The sequence below is a fragment of the Rhizomucor pusillus genome (assembly GCF_041956525.1).
Source record: "Rhizomucor pusillus strain CBS 183.67 unplaced genomic scaffold VTP01scaffold_11, whole genome shotgun sequence".
NCBI lineage: Eukaryota > Fungi > Mucoromycota > Mucoromycetes > Mucorales > Lichtheimiaceae > Rhizomucor > Rhizomucor pusillus.
The window spans coordinates 152,034-166,952 of NW_027192153.1; the positions used below are offsets into that span (position 1 = coordinate 152,034).

General features: G+C 45.3%; 5 protein-coding genes across 5 annotated transcripts; 3 read left to right on the plus strand and 2 right to left on the minus strand.

The window, feature by feature from the left end:
* Nucleotides 1–42: 42 nt before the first annotated feature.
* On the minus strand, nt 43–2,215 carry VTP01DRAFT_1533 (uncharacterized protein; the record flags this gene model as incomplete). Its single annotated transcript, XM_069379894.1, has 7 exons — nt 43–594; nt 659–1,064; nt 1,127–1,368; nt 1,434–1,830; nt 1,903–1,976; nt 2,045–2,100; nt 2,158–2,215. The coding sequence occupies 7 exons, from the start codon at nt 2,213–2,215 to the stop codon at nt 43–45; spliced, it is 1,785 nt and encodes a 594-aa protein (XP_069237957.1).
* Nucleotides 2,216–3,152: 937 nt separating this feature from the next.
* Nucleotides 3,153–5,215, plus strand: VTP01DRAFT_1534 (uncharacterized protein; the record flags this gene model as incomplete). Its single annotated transcript, XM_069379895.1, has 6 exons — nt 3,153–3,475; nt 3,569–4,000; nt 4,073–4,307; nt 4,376–4,600; nt 4,685–4,960; nt 5,030–5,215. The coding sequence occupies 6 exons, from the start codon at nt 3,153–3,155 to the stop codon at nt 5,213–5,215; spliced, it is 1,677 nt and encodes a 558-aa protein (XP_069237958.1).
* A 457-nt stretch (nt 5,216–5,672) lies between these two features.
* Nucleotides 5,673–8,365, plus strand: VTP01DRAFT_1535 (uncharacterized protein; the record flags this gene model as incomplete). The annotated part of the gene is made up of 6 exons (XM_069379896.1): nt 5,673–5,757; nt 5,894–6,318; nt 6,390–6,833; nt 7,111–7,746; nt 7,808–7,990; nt 8,060–8,365. The coding sequence occupies 6 exons, from the start codon at nt 5,673–5,675 to the stop codon at nt 8,363–8,365; spliced, it is 2,079 nt and encodes a 692-aa protein (XP_069237959.1).
* Nucleotides 8,366–10,371: 2,006 nt separating this feature from the next.
* VTP01DRAFT_1536 (uncharacterized protein) lies at nt 10,372–11,920 on the minus strand (the record flags this gene model as incomplete). The annotated part of the gene is made up of 4 exons (XM_069379897.1): nt 10,372–10,718; nt 10,785–11,140; nt 11,208–11,267; nt 11,352–11,920. The coding sequence occupies 4 exons, from the start codon at nt 11,918–11,920 to the stop codon at nt 10,372–10,374; spliced, it is 1,332 nt and encodes a 443-aa protein (XP_069237960.1).
* A 1,316-nt stretch (nt 11,921–13,236) lies between these two features.
* Nucleotides 13,237–14,748, plus strand: VTP01DRAFT_1537 (uncharacterized protein; the record flags this gene model as incomplete). Its single annotated transcript, XM_069379898.1, has 7 exons — nt 13,237–13,284; nt 13,345–13,410; nt 13,486–13,647; nt 13,711–14,012; nt 14,069–14,385; nt 14,450–14,518; nt 14,582–14,748. 7 exons carry the CDS (start codon nt 13,237–13,239, stop codon nt 14,746–14,748), a joined length of 1,131 nt encoding a protein of 376 aa, XP_069237961.1.
* Between the last annotated feature and the right edge of the window lie 171 nt (nt 14,749–14,919).

A 14,919-nucleotide genomic window follows, 5' to 3' on the forward strand; every position in this document is an offset into this window, starting at 1 on the left:
CTTTGTCAAGTATCTGTCATGCTCGTCTTTATTACTATATTATTACAGGAAGGGTTCGAGGTTAAACTCAAGGGCAGTAGCGGGGTGAGTCAATTCAAAGTTGTTAAGGACTGTAGGGTGAAGCACGCCGAACGAGCCGATGCATACTTCTTTTCGCTCATCGCCGTCCTTGTACCGTAAGTAAATGTCAGCAGAGCGGCCAGGGAAGAATGTTATGTCACCAGACTCTTGGATCCAATATCCCAATTTGCCGCTGTCCTTGGCAACCAAGGGTGTGCTAAACATATCCATCATGCGGTTGAGTAGACCGTGGATGACTTCGAAGCCGGATGTTTTAGACATGTAAGCAGCGCAGACGTGACGTTCGTTGCGTGTGCGGCGTTCACGAGTCTCGTCCTTGAAGGCAACATCGGATACTTCAAAGACCTTGATAGGTAATGGGAGTTTCTTGTTGCTGTTGATGGTCTTCAATACACCTGGAAGCAGCGATGTGCGAACAACTTGGTATTCGATGGTCTTGGGGTTAGCGAGCTTAATAGCGGTGTTGCCATCGTCTTTTCTGTTGAGATATTTGAAGTTTTCGTCGTGAGAGCACTATACGAAAGAGGAATACAATGTGAGATTACGGGATTAAAATATCACTCAGCTTCCTCCTTACCAGAATGAGAGGTGCTACTTCTGTGAAACCGGCAAGTGCAAGTTCGCGTCTAGCATGATCTGAAAGTTTGTTGATAGGGAGAGCTGCACCGAAAGTGGTGACACTTGGCATCTTTCGTGGCAAGTTGTCGTAACCGTATGAAATGGCAACATCTTCCATGATATCAGCAGCGTGGAGGATATCCCATCGAGTTGGCGGAACATCTACGAGGATTTCGTTCGAATCCTTCGGGTTTACAGTAGCGTTTAAGGTCATCTTCTTCAGCAAGCCGCAAATCTCGTCGCCCTTCAAGTCCAATGCAGTGCAAGAGTTGATGTAATCAATCTTTGCAGAGGCTTGCCAAGTTTCGATCTTTGGAGTCTGTTTCACGGTACCATCAGGGTAGACAATCTCGACTGGTTCGACACTGCAAAGATGGTTACTCTAAAGTTGGGACAGACGCAGATAAAATACCATCTCATTACTTACGTGAAAGGATCGGCACAGTATTCAGAGAACATTGCGACGAGTGTGTTGAGGACAATGTTGGCCTTATGTTCGTCAGTAGCGGTGATTTCGATAAAGACATTCTTAGTCGAGAGCTTGATCTTGGAATGTTCCGAGTTGATGATAGGCGGGAGGGAGCATACAACGCGGTTGGCATCATAGACAACGGGGTAGACAGGAGAGTCGCGGATAATGTGCAGGTATCTACCAAGGTGTTTATCGTTCTACGATTCATGTTTAATTCCTCGAACTGTGTTCTAGCATTCGGCGTAAAATCTTGAAGACTTACGGTGTAAAATTCCATCAAGGAGTCGCCGTCCATTTCCTGAGTTTGGTTGAGAGGAACAAACTTGATATCCTTGTGGGGCAATGCTTCGTAAGTGAAAGGACCCTTGATAGTGTCCAAATCGTGAGTACCCATGGAGGCGAGGGTACGCTTTCGGCAGATGTTGTTGTGGAGCTTATCCTGCAAGTCAATGAAGCTGTCGTAGCTTTCCTGCGTGAAAGTGATGTTGCGTAGAATAGCGGCGACGATGGCAGGACGGATCTGGGCTGTCTCGGGTTTCACGATAACCTGCTCCAGCTTGCCGCTGGCAGGCTTGACAAGACGATAGTTGGGTGTAGTCGCCTTGCCTTCGAAAATTTTGAGAGCACGAGCAATACCCTCCTGGCACAACAAATCGTATCTGTAATTTGGCGAATATATCTTGTCATTATACGCGTACGTCAAGCAAGATTTTCGCTATCGTCAACGGTACCTGTTGGCGGGAATGTCGATCTTCAGCTGAGGTCTTTCGGGGACATTGCCTTCCGAAGGATCATTCTCAGAGGTCTAATGCATACAAACATTGATAAAGTCATTATACACTACAAAGTGACAAGTCCTGCAGCGCTACGTACATCCTCTTCGAGCTCAATACCGAAACGGAAGCACAACTCGTTGAACTCTTCCGAAGCTACGAGAGAAGATAGTCAGCTTACAAGAGAGCAACACAAGCGGATGCAAAGCTTACTGTAGTCTCGCTCGAGATACTCAAAGAGTCGTTGCTTGTCGACAGTTACAGTTGGCATGTCGGTTGCACGATTGTGAAGTCGTTCAAGTGGGAGACCGACCAGATTGGGAATTGCTCATCCTGACAGGTGGCTTGTATCGATGGATAATCCAGGCACCAGCTGGGAGGATGATCGGTTTCATGTATTTCATCATTCGCATTATTCTCTAACCAAATTTCTCTTGAAAAAAGGCTATACTGAGTAGAGTAAGATGCTACTTAATTCGAAAATGTGTTTGAGCCTCCTTGCTTCAATCAAAGATCGAAGCTCACACTTGCAAAGTAACAATGATTTTGGTAAAACAAATAGTCTCATCTCTTACTGGCATACTTCTCTTGAGCGGAAAAATACGTAAGGAACGGGTGCAAATTATGCTTCCATAGCTGCGAAACAGAAGTAAATAGAAAGGATCTGTGACAGTTTGCACTACTCAAAATGACGTTCCGGCCACACAGAAGAGGAGAACTCAGGGAGCATCTGTCCTACGCATACCATGATGTGCTGTCAAGTCGTCATTTGCAATTTTTTCCACGATATTTTTGATGAAACTGTTTTCTTATGCTACAAAATGTGCTCTCAGAATGCCCGTATCGTCTGCATGAAGTAATTTGTATAAAATTGGGGTCTCAGGATCTCCAAGCAGAAGAAAGTTTGACTTCCGAGCCTGTGAGTGTTTTCTTGACAGCGCCGTTTCATGTACACTTGGTAGCATGTCATGAGACAGGTTGTTTACCAGAGAGACAGAGAAAGAGGCAAAAATAGGGATTGGGGTGGTGATGTTTTAAGTTTCGAGTAAAGAGTTTGATCCCAGCAGCAGCAGCTAGCACCAGTGCGCGCATATTTAAAAAGCCTCAAAGCTGGTCATTACACCATTATACTATACAAGAATTTCTTTTGCCTATTCTTTTTGTTCTTCTCTCTTTTCAGCTTCTCATCCTTGTACTAACCGCAAAATATGACGTTGCCAACAGCCCCGCTAGATATCCGTGTTCCTTCCAATACTCACCCCTCACACCGTCCACCCAATTACGGCGCGGCGCTGACAGGTTACAACGAAAGTGCCGATACTATAACAGGCTCACCGCAACAACCGGGCCGGTCCATGCTGGAGTCGTTTGCCGGATCGTACTCGCGGGCGTCCATGCTCTACATGGCTGAGAACCTCACTGTGCCGAGTATGGAAAATCTGTCCAGAGCTGCGTCTCTCTTGGACAGCCAACATGGAGTTTCTGACGATGAAGAGCGCTTAGCTACAGTCGACACCAAAGGTTCAGACAGGTACTACCTTTTGTAACCAATATGCTATCACGAGATGAAGAATTAATCGACACTGTAATCATCTACCATCCTTTTAATTATGGGCCAATTCAGAATGCAGTTTGATGCTCTTGAAAGAACCCTCTCACACCCTTCAGTGGCCGGAGGCTGCTACCATCAGTTCCCATCACTCTCAAGGCACACAACAGTTGGGTCAGTCATGACATCTTACAGCGGTCTAGGACAAGTTAGCGAATATGTACCGCGATCCAACTTTATTCAATCGGTCTTCAACGCAGTAAACGTGCTCATCGGAATCGGCATCCTGGCGTTACCTTTAGCTTTTCGTCTTGGTGGTTGGTTATTCGGTACCATGACATTCCTGTTTTGCGCCGCAGCTACAAATTACACTGCAAAGTTAATTGCTCGGTGCTTGGACGTATCGCCGGGAGCATGCACTTACGGTGACATGGGTGCTTCCGCATTCAATGAAAAGGGACGCGCCCTGGTTAGTGGTATCTTTATTGTGGAATTGATGACAATCGGGTAAGCAAAACCGCATATACCACTGGGTCTGGTTTGTGCAATATGTCCAGATAATAACTATGGAGTGGCAAGAGTGGCCATGGTTGTCCTGTTAGGAGATGGATTACAATCCTTCTGGCCAAGCATCGATTTGATCACAGTTCGGCTCCTCTCCTTTGCAATTCTTACGCCAACTCTATTTTTGCCTATGCGCAAACTAGCTATAACAAGTCTAATCGGTATCATTGCATGCGTTGCACTGCTCGTGACAGTTATCGCCAACGGTCTTTCCAAAAGGACGCGACCCGGTAGCTTGTGGCAACCCATGGTATATATGACCCTAAAAGGTAGACTTTTTGTTTGTTGTTTACTGATTTATATGTTATTATATTTTAGGATACCGAGATCATTCCTGCAGACCCGTCCCACATTCCCCTCGCATTTGGCTTAGTTATGGCTGGTTTCTCGGGACACGCTGTATTCCCAGCTATCTACCGCGACATGCAAGATCCTAAGCAATACGAGCGCATGGTCGATATTACATATCTGGTGACTGTCTTTGCATATCTTACTATGAGCGTAGCTGGTTACACCATGTTTGGCGCAGAAACAATGCAGGAGGTATGGAATAAAAGTCTGGTGTTTACACATAGATAACCCGTTTGCTAATCTATACATACGTACGGTGTATATTAAAAACATTAGATAACCCAAAATTTGGCCCTAACTCCAGAGTACAACGAATTGATCACAAAAGTTGGCATTGGACTCGTCGTCTTGACTCCTATTGCAAAGTATGGTCTTATGCTAAATCCGATCAACTTGACAGGCGAGCTTTGGTTACTTGGAAAGCCGAGCATAGAATCATGGTGCAAAGGCTCAGCTTGGCGAACACGCGTGGTCACATCGACAGTCAGAATAGCGGTGAGCCTTATCATTGTTTACATTGCTACAGTTTTTCCTGGATTCGATCGAGTTGTCGTAAGTCATAAGCCTTCTTAGTAACGAACAAGAAGATTCTAATCATTTGATTTTTTTTTCCTGCTATAGTCACTGCTCGGTGCTCTGTTTAGTTTTGGGATATCCATCATTTTCCCGTTGGCCTGCTATCGCCGACTGTTCGGTCAATTGACACCAGTCGGGGAGATGATATTTAACGATATCCTTCTTTTCATTTCGGTTGTCATGGCTGTTGTTGGCACAGTTTGGAGTTTTCTTCCAAACGATGGTGTCTGATACAGTACTCTTTTTAGCATTCAATCATATTGTCTAAAATTTGTTATTCTGATACATATTATCGTGGCTGCTTATCGAGAAAACACATATCGCTTATTGATACATTGTTATATGATCCTGCCAATCTCTTTTTATATTTCTTTCTCAAGCTATAAAACACGAGCAAGGGAGCGTTTTCTATAAACAAATTAAACTCCAAGCTTGGGGTCACTTCAGCTCGCATGTCGCCGTCTGATATACAGTACATACAATAATGGTTGTATAGCAAGTTGTGAAGCATGACAAAGACAATATAAGTTTGCCTAAAACTGATTTACATATTTACCATTCATTACCTAGTGGACTGACAATTTCCTGCTCGGCCGGGCAGGAGTGAATCCCTCAATTTAGAATATTATTAAATGCATTCAGACCTAATATATTAAATCAAATCCAGGATTCCAATGTTCCAAGACTGATGGTCCTCAGGATTGTGAAGAAACAGGAAAGCCAACTCGCGAAGCAAAAAGCAGGCATGTCGGGGCAAGTGGCGCCATGCGCCGGTAAGAAGATCTTGTGAAACTCTCATTTTGGATGAAGAACACACGTTGCCGGATTTGGCAGAGGGCACGCATGCTGTAAATCCGTTGTTACGATTTTCAATTTGTTTTGCTTCTTCTTCCCCTATGGCTTGTTTAGGTCCTCGCAAGAAGAAAAACAAGTCGCAGTTCCTCAGCCCAGACGATGCCTCCGTCGCTCCACGCTCCACCGCAAAGTCAGTAAAGTCCAGAGGAAGCACGATCGGCTCCAACACCACCGCAAGTGGAACAAAAAAGACAAACTCGGTGGTGTCCACCGCCAGAAAGACAACACCTGCCGCTTCTCCACGCTCTTCTCTTGAAGCCAGTAACAAGCTCGCAAAGACGACATCGCGGGCCTCGTTAGTCTCAAATGGTCGTCCTCGTTCGCCACATACTCGTTCGCCACCGCCTCCGGGTGCAGCGCCTTCCGCTCGAAGCAGTGCCCGTCCACCATCTCATTCTCGAAATTCCAGCGCAGCTTCGTCTATTCGCAAATCGCCTGTTGCGCAGATGAGGGAAGAGTTTGACGAGCTTAAAGTCAAGGTAAACAGCCCAGATAGCATTCTATTGCGCTATTTGCATGGATTTGACACAGTTTCGGTGGATTTCGATAGAATAATGAGAATCTACAGTTGATTGAGCAGCAAAAGGCAGAATTGGAGCAACTGAAAAAGCAACTATTACAACAGCAGGAGCAGCAACAACAAGTACCGCCCTCGCCACCGCCACCGCTGACACCGTCGATAAGCCAGATGGATTTAGACGTTCTGCAAGCTCAGAAAGACGAAACTGTAAACATGTTGCATGAAAAGGAAAAACAGCTTCTGGAACGAGAGAAAGAACTGCGTGAATTACGACAGAAATTAGAAGAGGAGAAGAATGTGCCCAGCATCGTTGTCAACTCGCAAGAAGCTTCAAAGGAGGCAGAGCAGGCCTTGGCTGAACGCGAGCGAATGCTTGAAGAGAAAGAACGTGCGCTCGAGGAACAACGACAAAAATGGGAATCGCAAAACAATTTGGAACAAGTGGCAGCACAGCTCGAGCGGCTCAAGTTGCAGGTACCAGCGGGATGAACAATCGCCTAAAACATTATCCTTTACTAAGTTTGGTGCTCTTTGTATTCATAAAAAAAAAAGAACGAAGAAGCGGTGCAACGACTGGCAGCCAAGGAGAAGGAACTAGAAACTCTAAAAGCGCAAGCAACAAATGGCTCGCAGGAACAGGATGCAGCAGCTGAACTTGCCAAGATCGAAGAGTTAAACAAACAATTAGAGGCAAGTTGTTTGAAACAAATGATACATAACCTGCAATGAGACTGATAACCGAGCAATATAGGTTCAGAAACAGCTTCACGAAGAAAGCTTACGCCGGCACGAGGAGGCACTAGCTGAAAAGGAAAAATTGTTGACCGAGCAAAAGGAAGCATTGGATAAACTCCAAGAGGCGCACGAAGAAGAGATTCGCAAAGTGAAAACCGGCCAGTCGAGCAGCATCCTAGCACTCCAAAAGCGACACAAAGAAGAGATGGCAGCGTTGAAAAAGCGTCTGGAGGAAGCAGAGACTAAACTCAAGAATAACCCTGCCAACATGGATGATGAGATTGAACGTATTCTAAACGAATTTGAACAGGCAGAGCATTCGCATGCTGTTCAGATAGAAAACTTGCAACAGTCTCACCAATCTGAATTGAGCGACTTACAGCAGAGCCATGTTACGCAAATTCATAACCTAAAGAAGGCGCAGGATCAAACTCGAAAGGGATGGACATCGAGATATCTACCGACAGAAGCTGTATCGTGGCCCGCACCGCAACCACTGAGCATATTGCGCAAAACGAACGGTCTTAACTCGGGTCGCTCAGCAGTCGACCGCATTGCTGCAGCGGCAAAGAGCGATGACGAACCAATATTGCTACCTTTGGATAACAAGAAGGTGCAAGTTTATATTTCCACCGTCAGCGGTAACCCCGTGGTATGTTAGGAATGGGTCTTTTGTATTCTATTCAGTTTTCTAAATCGAGATAATTTTATAGATCAAGAAGAAGCAAGAAGATATGACGATGTTGCTGAAAGCAGAGAACATCGAGTACGAAATTGTTGATGTTGCCGCTAGCGAAGCTGCCTTGCAGCACATGAAGCGATGTAACAACAATGGCTCATCTGAAGGCCGCGCCAAGGAGGTGCCTCAAATCTTTGTGGGCGGTGAATATCGAGGCGTAAGTTCGCAAGATAATTAAGCCGAATATTTTGGTTCAGTTTGATGAATGGATCTTTGTACGTATTAGCAATTCGAAGATGTGCAACGCAGCATCGATGAAGGCACCCTTGATACGCTGTTGCGTCCGGCCGCAGAGCGAGTTCTGACTGAAGAAGAGAAGAAGGCACTCAAACAGGCAGCTGAAAAGCGTGAGAATGAAGCGATTCCACCGCCTGTCCGTGTGCTCCCACCAGGTCCTGCACCCCCGTTACGTAAATCCGGTACAGTCAAGGCATATCGTGGACCTGTGGATGACGATGAAGCCTTGTTCAAGGAGCTCGAACGTGAAATGAGCAAAGGCAAGCTGTCTGAAGCCAGTCTTGCAGATCTTTAAGCAGCATGTACACCGCTTGTTTTCCCTTTCATTTTCCACACACTCAAATACAACATTTACTCACAAACGGACACCCCTTTGACATATACATATATACTATATTTGTTTCTATTAAGCTATACCATTAAATCTCTCGAAGTTGCTTGCACATTATTCTTCTATCATTCCGCTTATTAGGACCTGTAGTGATGATCACTGTTGGACAGACTAACCACGTTGCTGGTGAAGGAGGTTGACACGGGTCCATACGCAAAGATAGCAAAAGGCGGAAAAAGTTACAACGGAAGAGAATTTCGTCATTTAAAGTGCTTAGGAATGGGGACAATCAACTCTATTATATGCAGCGCTTGATGCGGTACAAAGGATTTCTGTACTATGCCTACTCAAGTTATCCGAGCGCTGTTATGTAAATGTACAGTATTTCCAAAAGGTCTGCTTTTTCAATTATGTATTCGTATTTTTAAAAACAAGTGCTTTCACGCTTTGCTTCGCTCGCTGCGCTTGATTCACTAAAGCTCATGGCTTATCCGAGTCTGTAGAATAAACTCACTTGGCCTTCATAAGCCTCCATTCTCCGGCGGTTTTGCATCCGCTTCGCTACTGCAAGCACAGTTCAAAGTTTTTCTTTATTAAGGCATTAGGCCCTCGCCTATAGGCATTTAGCCGCCTTGGGAAACGAAGGAAAAGAGGTGGAAGAGATTGGTCTATAGACCAAATAAACCCAGGTGGGGAAAAGTCTAAGAAGAAGGGGCAGGTTATACAGAGTGGGTAGGTTATAAGGCGATCATCGAGGAAGTGGATATCAAGCTGGTGAGAAGTGCATCAGCTGCGTGAGGCTCCTGGTCGAATTCTGCGTCAGACTCCGGATGGCTAAGGTAGTCTATTCCGCGAAAAATGTTGATGACAAGCATCCAGGTGATGCGCCAACGTCCAGTAGACATTTTACGACGTGTGGTTGGAGCTCGTTCAGCGCATAGTCCAAAATGTGTTCTTCGCTACTGAGGCTGGGAAAATCGAAGATGGCCTTGAGTTCAGTCAGTCAGGCTGGGACTAAGAGGGGGCAAGTCATGTAGTGGAGACGAGAGGCTTGCTGGTGACCACGTCGACGATTCTTGAGGGGATATGATGTTGCCTACTGCAAGCACAGCGCCGTCGATTTCTGGTTCAAAGTCGCAAACGTAGCTCCTGATACGCTTGCGTCTTTGTCTTCGCACGTGAAGACATCATTTTTGACAGCCAGGGAGCAGACAATCATATCCACATTTACGTCCTTCTCGGACTTGGATAACAGCGCTTTCTTCTTGAGGCTCTTAAATACATTGGAATTACATTCCGATCCGGAAGAGCTTGATGAACATAGATTCTTTCCCAGTCAGTCAGTGATTAATGCACGCCTCTTGACAATATACACTTTGTTGAAAAGGAAGGCTGCGTCACGCCAGAGAATGGAAGTTTATGAAGGCCAAGTGAGTTTATTCTACAGACTCGGATCAGCCATGAGCTTTAGCGAAGCACGAATAAATAATTGAAAAAGCGATGTCTACATTTGGAAAGCGCGACATACCATTTTTCAAACAGCAGCGGCATTTCTTTCTGCAAAATACTCTATATGATGCAATAGAGGTCAAATAGAGTTAGAGGGACTTTAATATGGTATCATCTTACAGCTAGACAAAAAAAATTACAGTATGCAATAGAGAGAAAAAAGTGTGCAATGTAAGGAAATAAAAAGAGAAGCACAAGCAAATTAATATAGTAGAGAAACAGAGTAGGATATAATGTTCACGGAAGCTTTTTTCGTGCGGCGGGAGGGAAGGGATGGGTAAGATCTCTGATTTATAGGTACGTGCGTAGGTGAGTGTGTCTTGGGGTATGCGCGTGTGTAGATGTATGTGTGTGTGCGTGTGTGTGTGCGTATATTTCAGTTGAGCCCGAGATGGCGATAGAAAAGACGGAAAGAGGAAAATGGCACACGGTCGTACGTACGCGGGAGTTAGTGCATATATTTACAGTTTCTGCGTATAGGCGTGGTACAAGTTCATGAAGGCGTGGTGGGTCTCCAGTTCCTCGTCAACTTTTTCCAAAGTCGCCATGAACTCCTTATAGACGACCTCTGTGTCGTCGGCAAGCTGTTGCGATAATTGGATGCTTTCAACGAGATCATGCAAGTCGTCGCGGAACATGACACCGATTCGGCCGCCCCAAACTCCCAACGGTAACGAAATATACTTTGCATGGTAAGCGTCACCGTGCTGCTGCTGCATCTGCTCGACGAGTTCATGCATCAAGAAAACGTCCTGGAGATGTCGTGCGAAAAAGGGGTCAAGTGATCGAGATTCCATGAGCTGGATAACTATGAGCGCCAGCAAATCACAGTGAGAAATAAGATCGATATCTTTACGGTATCTCAATAACGTACCCTGTGAATTCAGCATCTGAGTCATTGGACCCACTTGCGGGATCCCATAGATCTGCATATCGAGCTCCATCATTTCGAGATACCCTGATGGGCGGCATATTCTCCAGCACTCTTTTACAATATCGCGGTAATAATCGGGTGGATAAGAGAAGATCAAAAATCGACCGTAAATTAGATCAAAGTGATTATCGGGCAGCTGCTTCAAGTTCTCCATGATATCGTGATGTGCCTTCCAGAATCGAAAGTTGCGCGGCATCGATTTTCGTGTGTTTATATTGTCCCAGTTTTCGATCCCCAACACCCAGCAGTGCTTGTATTTGTTGGCAACATCGATGCACCAGCCCCCGTTCCCGCAACTAAAATACGTGTAAATTCCCTTTTTAGATCCTCGGACCCTTCGAGTTACCGGAAATAGAAGCCTACCCCACATGAAGAATACGTTTGTCACTGCACGAAAGATCCAATGGACTGCAAAATAGCCTTCTGAGAAAACCGTAAAAGCACAAGTACTTTGACGTTAATACTTGGATGCAACAAAACACCCGTCAGATTGCCAACACAACTCACCCATCCATTACAAGACGTACGAGTTCTTGTCGAATAATCATGCGATCAGCGCGTGGCCAGTCGTCCTTGCAGCAAAACGCTGCAGAATCATCACGGCTTAGACGAGGTGGCGGTAGTGAAAAGACCGAAGCTGGTCTCGATGTGATGGATACACGCTTATCTGGATAGCTCGAACCCAACCGATCAACGGTCGGTGGAGGTGCTTGCTGTTGTTGATGATGATGGCGATATTGTTGGTGGTGCGGGTGCTCGGTCAACGAGGATGCAATAGACGACGAGTAGCAAGTATCTGTAGCAGTATCGGTGACGGAGAGTGCGACGGATAACCTGGCTCGAGGAACATTGATAGGCTCCGTTGATGTGTCATGGCTACGGCGTTGCTCCAACGACGTACGATGGTGCTGCTGCGGCTGTGGAGGCGGTGTGGTTTGCGGCGTGGTATTGTTGCTACTGCTTGTACTGCTGCTGCTCACGTCCTGCTCACTTTCTCGCCGGTGGCCGGTCCATTGTGCTAACCATGAAAATAGGCGTGAAGAAGGCCGCGGTGGTTTTGTGGAAGAAAAAGTCATGGAGTGTGAATCAAAATGCGGAAAAATGGAGCGACCGATTGTTCCTCCTCTCTCGTACTTTTTTAAGGTTGCCTTACTCTTTTTGTGCGACCTTCTGCATCCCCTGTCTGGAAAGTGAACGAATGCTTCCCTACGGCGTACAACATGACAATCAGTTCTTTTTTTCTGAGACATTCTTCGATGTTTACCATAGTTCTGGTTGCATGCTAGATTTGTCCTCGTTGCTATCGTGGCTAATGAGTGTCCGCGACGGTTCTACGTGTCGTAGTCTCGTAACATGAGTACTACATATCATTGTCGATCTTGAGCAAAATTCTGAGAAGATAAAAAAAGGCGCAATCATTTATCTTGTCAGATTGCAAAAATGTGGCAAGCTAGGAGTACGCAAAGCCTCTCCAAGTCAATGTGGACAGCAAGCTTATATAATCACTGAGGATAGTGCATCGGCTATCAGTATTTAATTGCCTTTTGTATACTCATCCTTTCCCACATTATTACTCGGCTCCAGCCTGTTCAGCAGAATCTCTTAGAAATCCTCCCAAATGTCACAGCAGCGTTATGTTACATTTCAAACGAACAAATTCCACTTAATACTAATAACCTTCCATGCAGCGAAATGATTCACGTAGAGGCGAAGATGGTCATCAAATATGCTTAACTTTATCCTCCATGTAAAGCGAGTTTGTCATCATTTATTACAGCTAGAATATCCGACTTTATGACTGAAAATTGAATTGTTCAAAGCGTTGCAATTTGACTTTTCTCCTCGGAGATTTGACTGGATAGCATTCTTTACAAGTCCGCTGGGGGTCGTCGAGCCCAGTTCCTGGCTTTGTTGGAAGGCAACATCAAGGGCGAATATTTATCCTTGTTCCGAACCGACTCTGCTTCAAAGGAGTTTCAGTGCACAGACTTTTTTCATTTGCCACTTGTTGTCCCGGCTCTTACAAGGTGCAAGTAACGTTTATCCGTGGCGTCTCTATGCAAGCGAAAGATACATTGCCCAGAACAAAAATACTCAAATGGACATTATTGCAGCTGTTAAACCGTGTTCATTGGGCCACTGAAGCCGCTTTACACAAACAAAGTCGGAAAGATACTAAATCATCACAAACGAAAGTCTCTAAGAAGTCAAGATAACGGCCAGTAAATCAGGTAAATTTATCAACGCTACATATCTATACCTTTCACGTTTTGGCGAAGTACAGCAATGAAATGCTTCCATGCAACAGATCGGACTCCCGGTAAATTCCGCATAAATTGATTCTCAATTTTTTCATTTCTTCGCAGCAGCTGTCAAACTTTCAACCTGAATTATGCAGACTTTGCGAGGTGTCATGAGCGTGCCTAGATTGTCGGCAATGGTAAACATAAGACACCTATCCACGACCTTACTTAGTCACGAGTAACATTTGCATTGGTAGGTCCTCAGTAGGTCGACGAGACCTGCGCCCCGTGCTCGTCTTATGCGCCTGCCGTGCCTGACAGCAGTTAGTAACGCAAAAGAAAAGTACAAAACTAATCTTGTACTGTTGATCTGACGCCCACGATCACTTTGTACTTAGCTTTACTCCACGCGGCAGTCAGCTCCCCAACGCGCACGCAACAATGTCAGACGTGTTGGGCAGGTGGAAGATGCAGGATCGCTCCAGAATCTGCTGCGACGAGTTATGGAGTTCGAGTCTGAAGTGAATCCAGCAGCAGCAGTTACCGAGTTCAAACCACATGTAAGAGCTAACAGCAAACGTCAAAGCTATGCCGCTTTTTCCAACCACGCGTTTCTACACTAGACTCAAAAATGCACGGCGTATTGCACGGCTGAAGAGTACTCAATGCCAGCGCTCAAGAAGCAGATTGCAGGACATGCAGAGTATAAAATCATGCCTTTCATATCACCAGATATGGTGCACATCCAAGTGGAAAAAAGCGGTGAAGTGTTTGCATTTTCGAACGGCACGTTTGTGACCTGGGCTGTGCCTGACGACCAGGCTAAGCGTTTTTTGAACGAATGCATACTGGCAGGGAACGTTCAGATCAACCCGCACAGTGAAATTGAAACGGAGGACGCTGAATTTGCATTTGATGAAGACGAGTATGTCCTGCTGTATTCTAATCCCTGTTATGTCAGCTAACATTGTTGGGAAAAAGAGTGACTAACATGAAAGGCGACATTATCCTCTTGAACCCTCACATGCCCTCGCCTACACTTTCCAAGATATCGTTCTCGCACGGCCTGGCGAGATCGGCTAAATTGGCGATTTTGGAGAATATGCTCGAAACTTATCTGTCTTCCACAAAGCGGATCCCGACCCTGCTGCTTCAGGGCAAAAAGATACCCCTGACACGGAAAGAGATCTTGAGGAAGCTCGGCGAGTTACTGAGCTTTAGACAGCAACTGAACCTGAGCGCTGGAGAAAGTTTCCTTGATACTCCTGATTTCTACTGGGCTCGCCCTGAACTCGAAGGTAGGTGGAAGCTATCACTTGTTTCGGCTTTATCTCATGCCTGCAATTTCTGCAATAACGATAGAGTATTACAATACGATATCACGTCATCTAGATGTTCGACCTCGCATTGCTATTCTGAACAAGAAATTAGGTAAATTGGAAGCAAAAGGTAAATGTAGTCTGGATATTAAGAACTTTCTTCTATTTGAATTAGACTACGCCAATGAGCTTGCAACCATGCTCAGAGAACATCTGTCCGAAAAGCACTCGCTCACGTTGGAATGGATGATTATCATCCTCATTACCGTGGAAGTCGGCTTTGAAGTCGTGCATTGGTTGCGGGACAGCCAAAACAAACCAGAAAGAGCCAGCGACAATTAGAATCATCCCTATCTTCCACTTTCTAAACTTGTGGCAAATAAAAAATAGACTGTAGATATGCATGTATATGTATATATATATATATATATATTTAAACCGATTGTTACAAAAGTAAGAAGAAGAAAAAAAGAAAAAGAAAGAAAAGATCTGGGAGCATTTTCACTAGATATA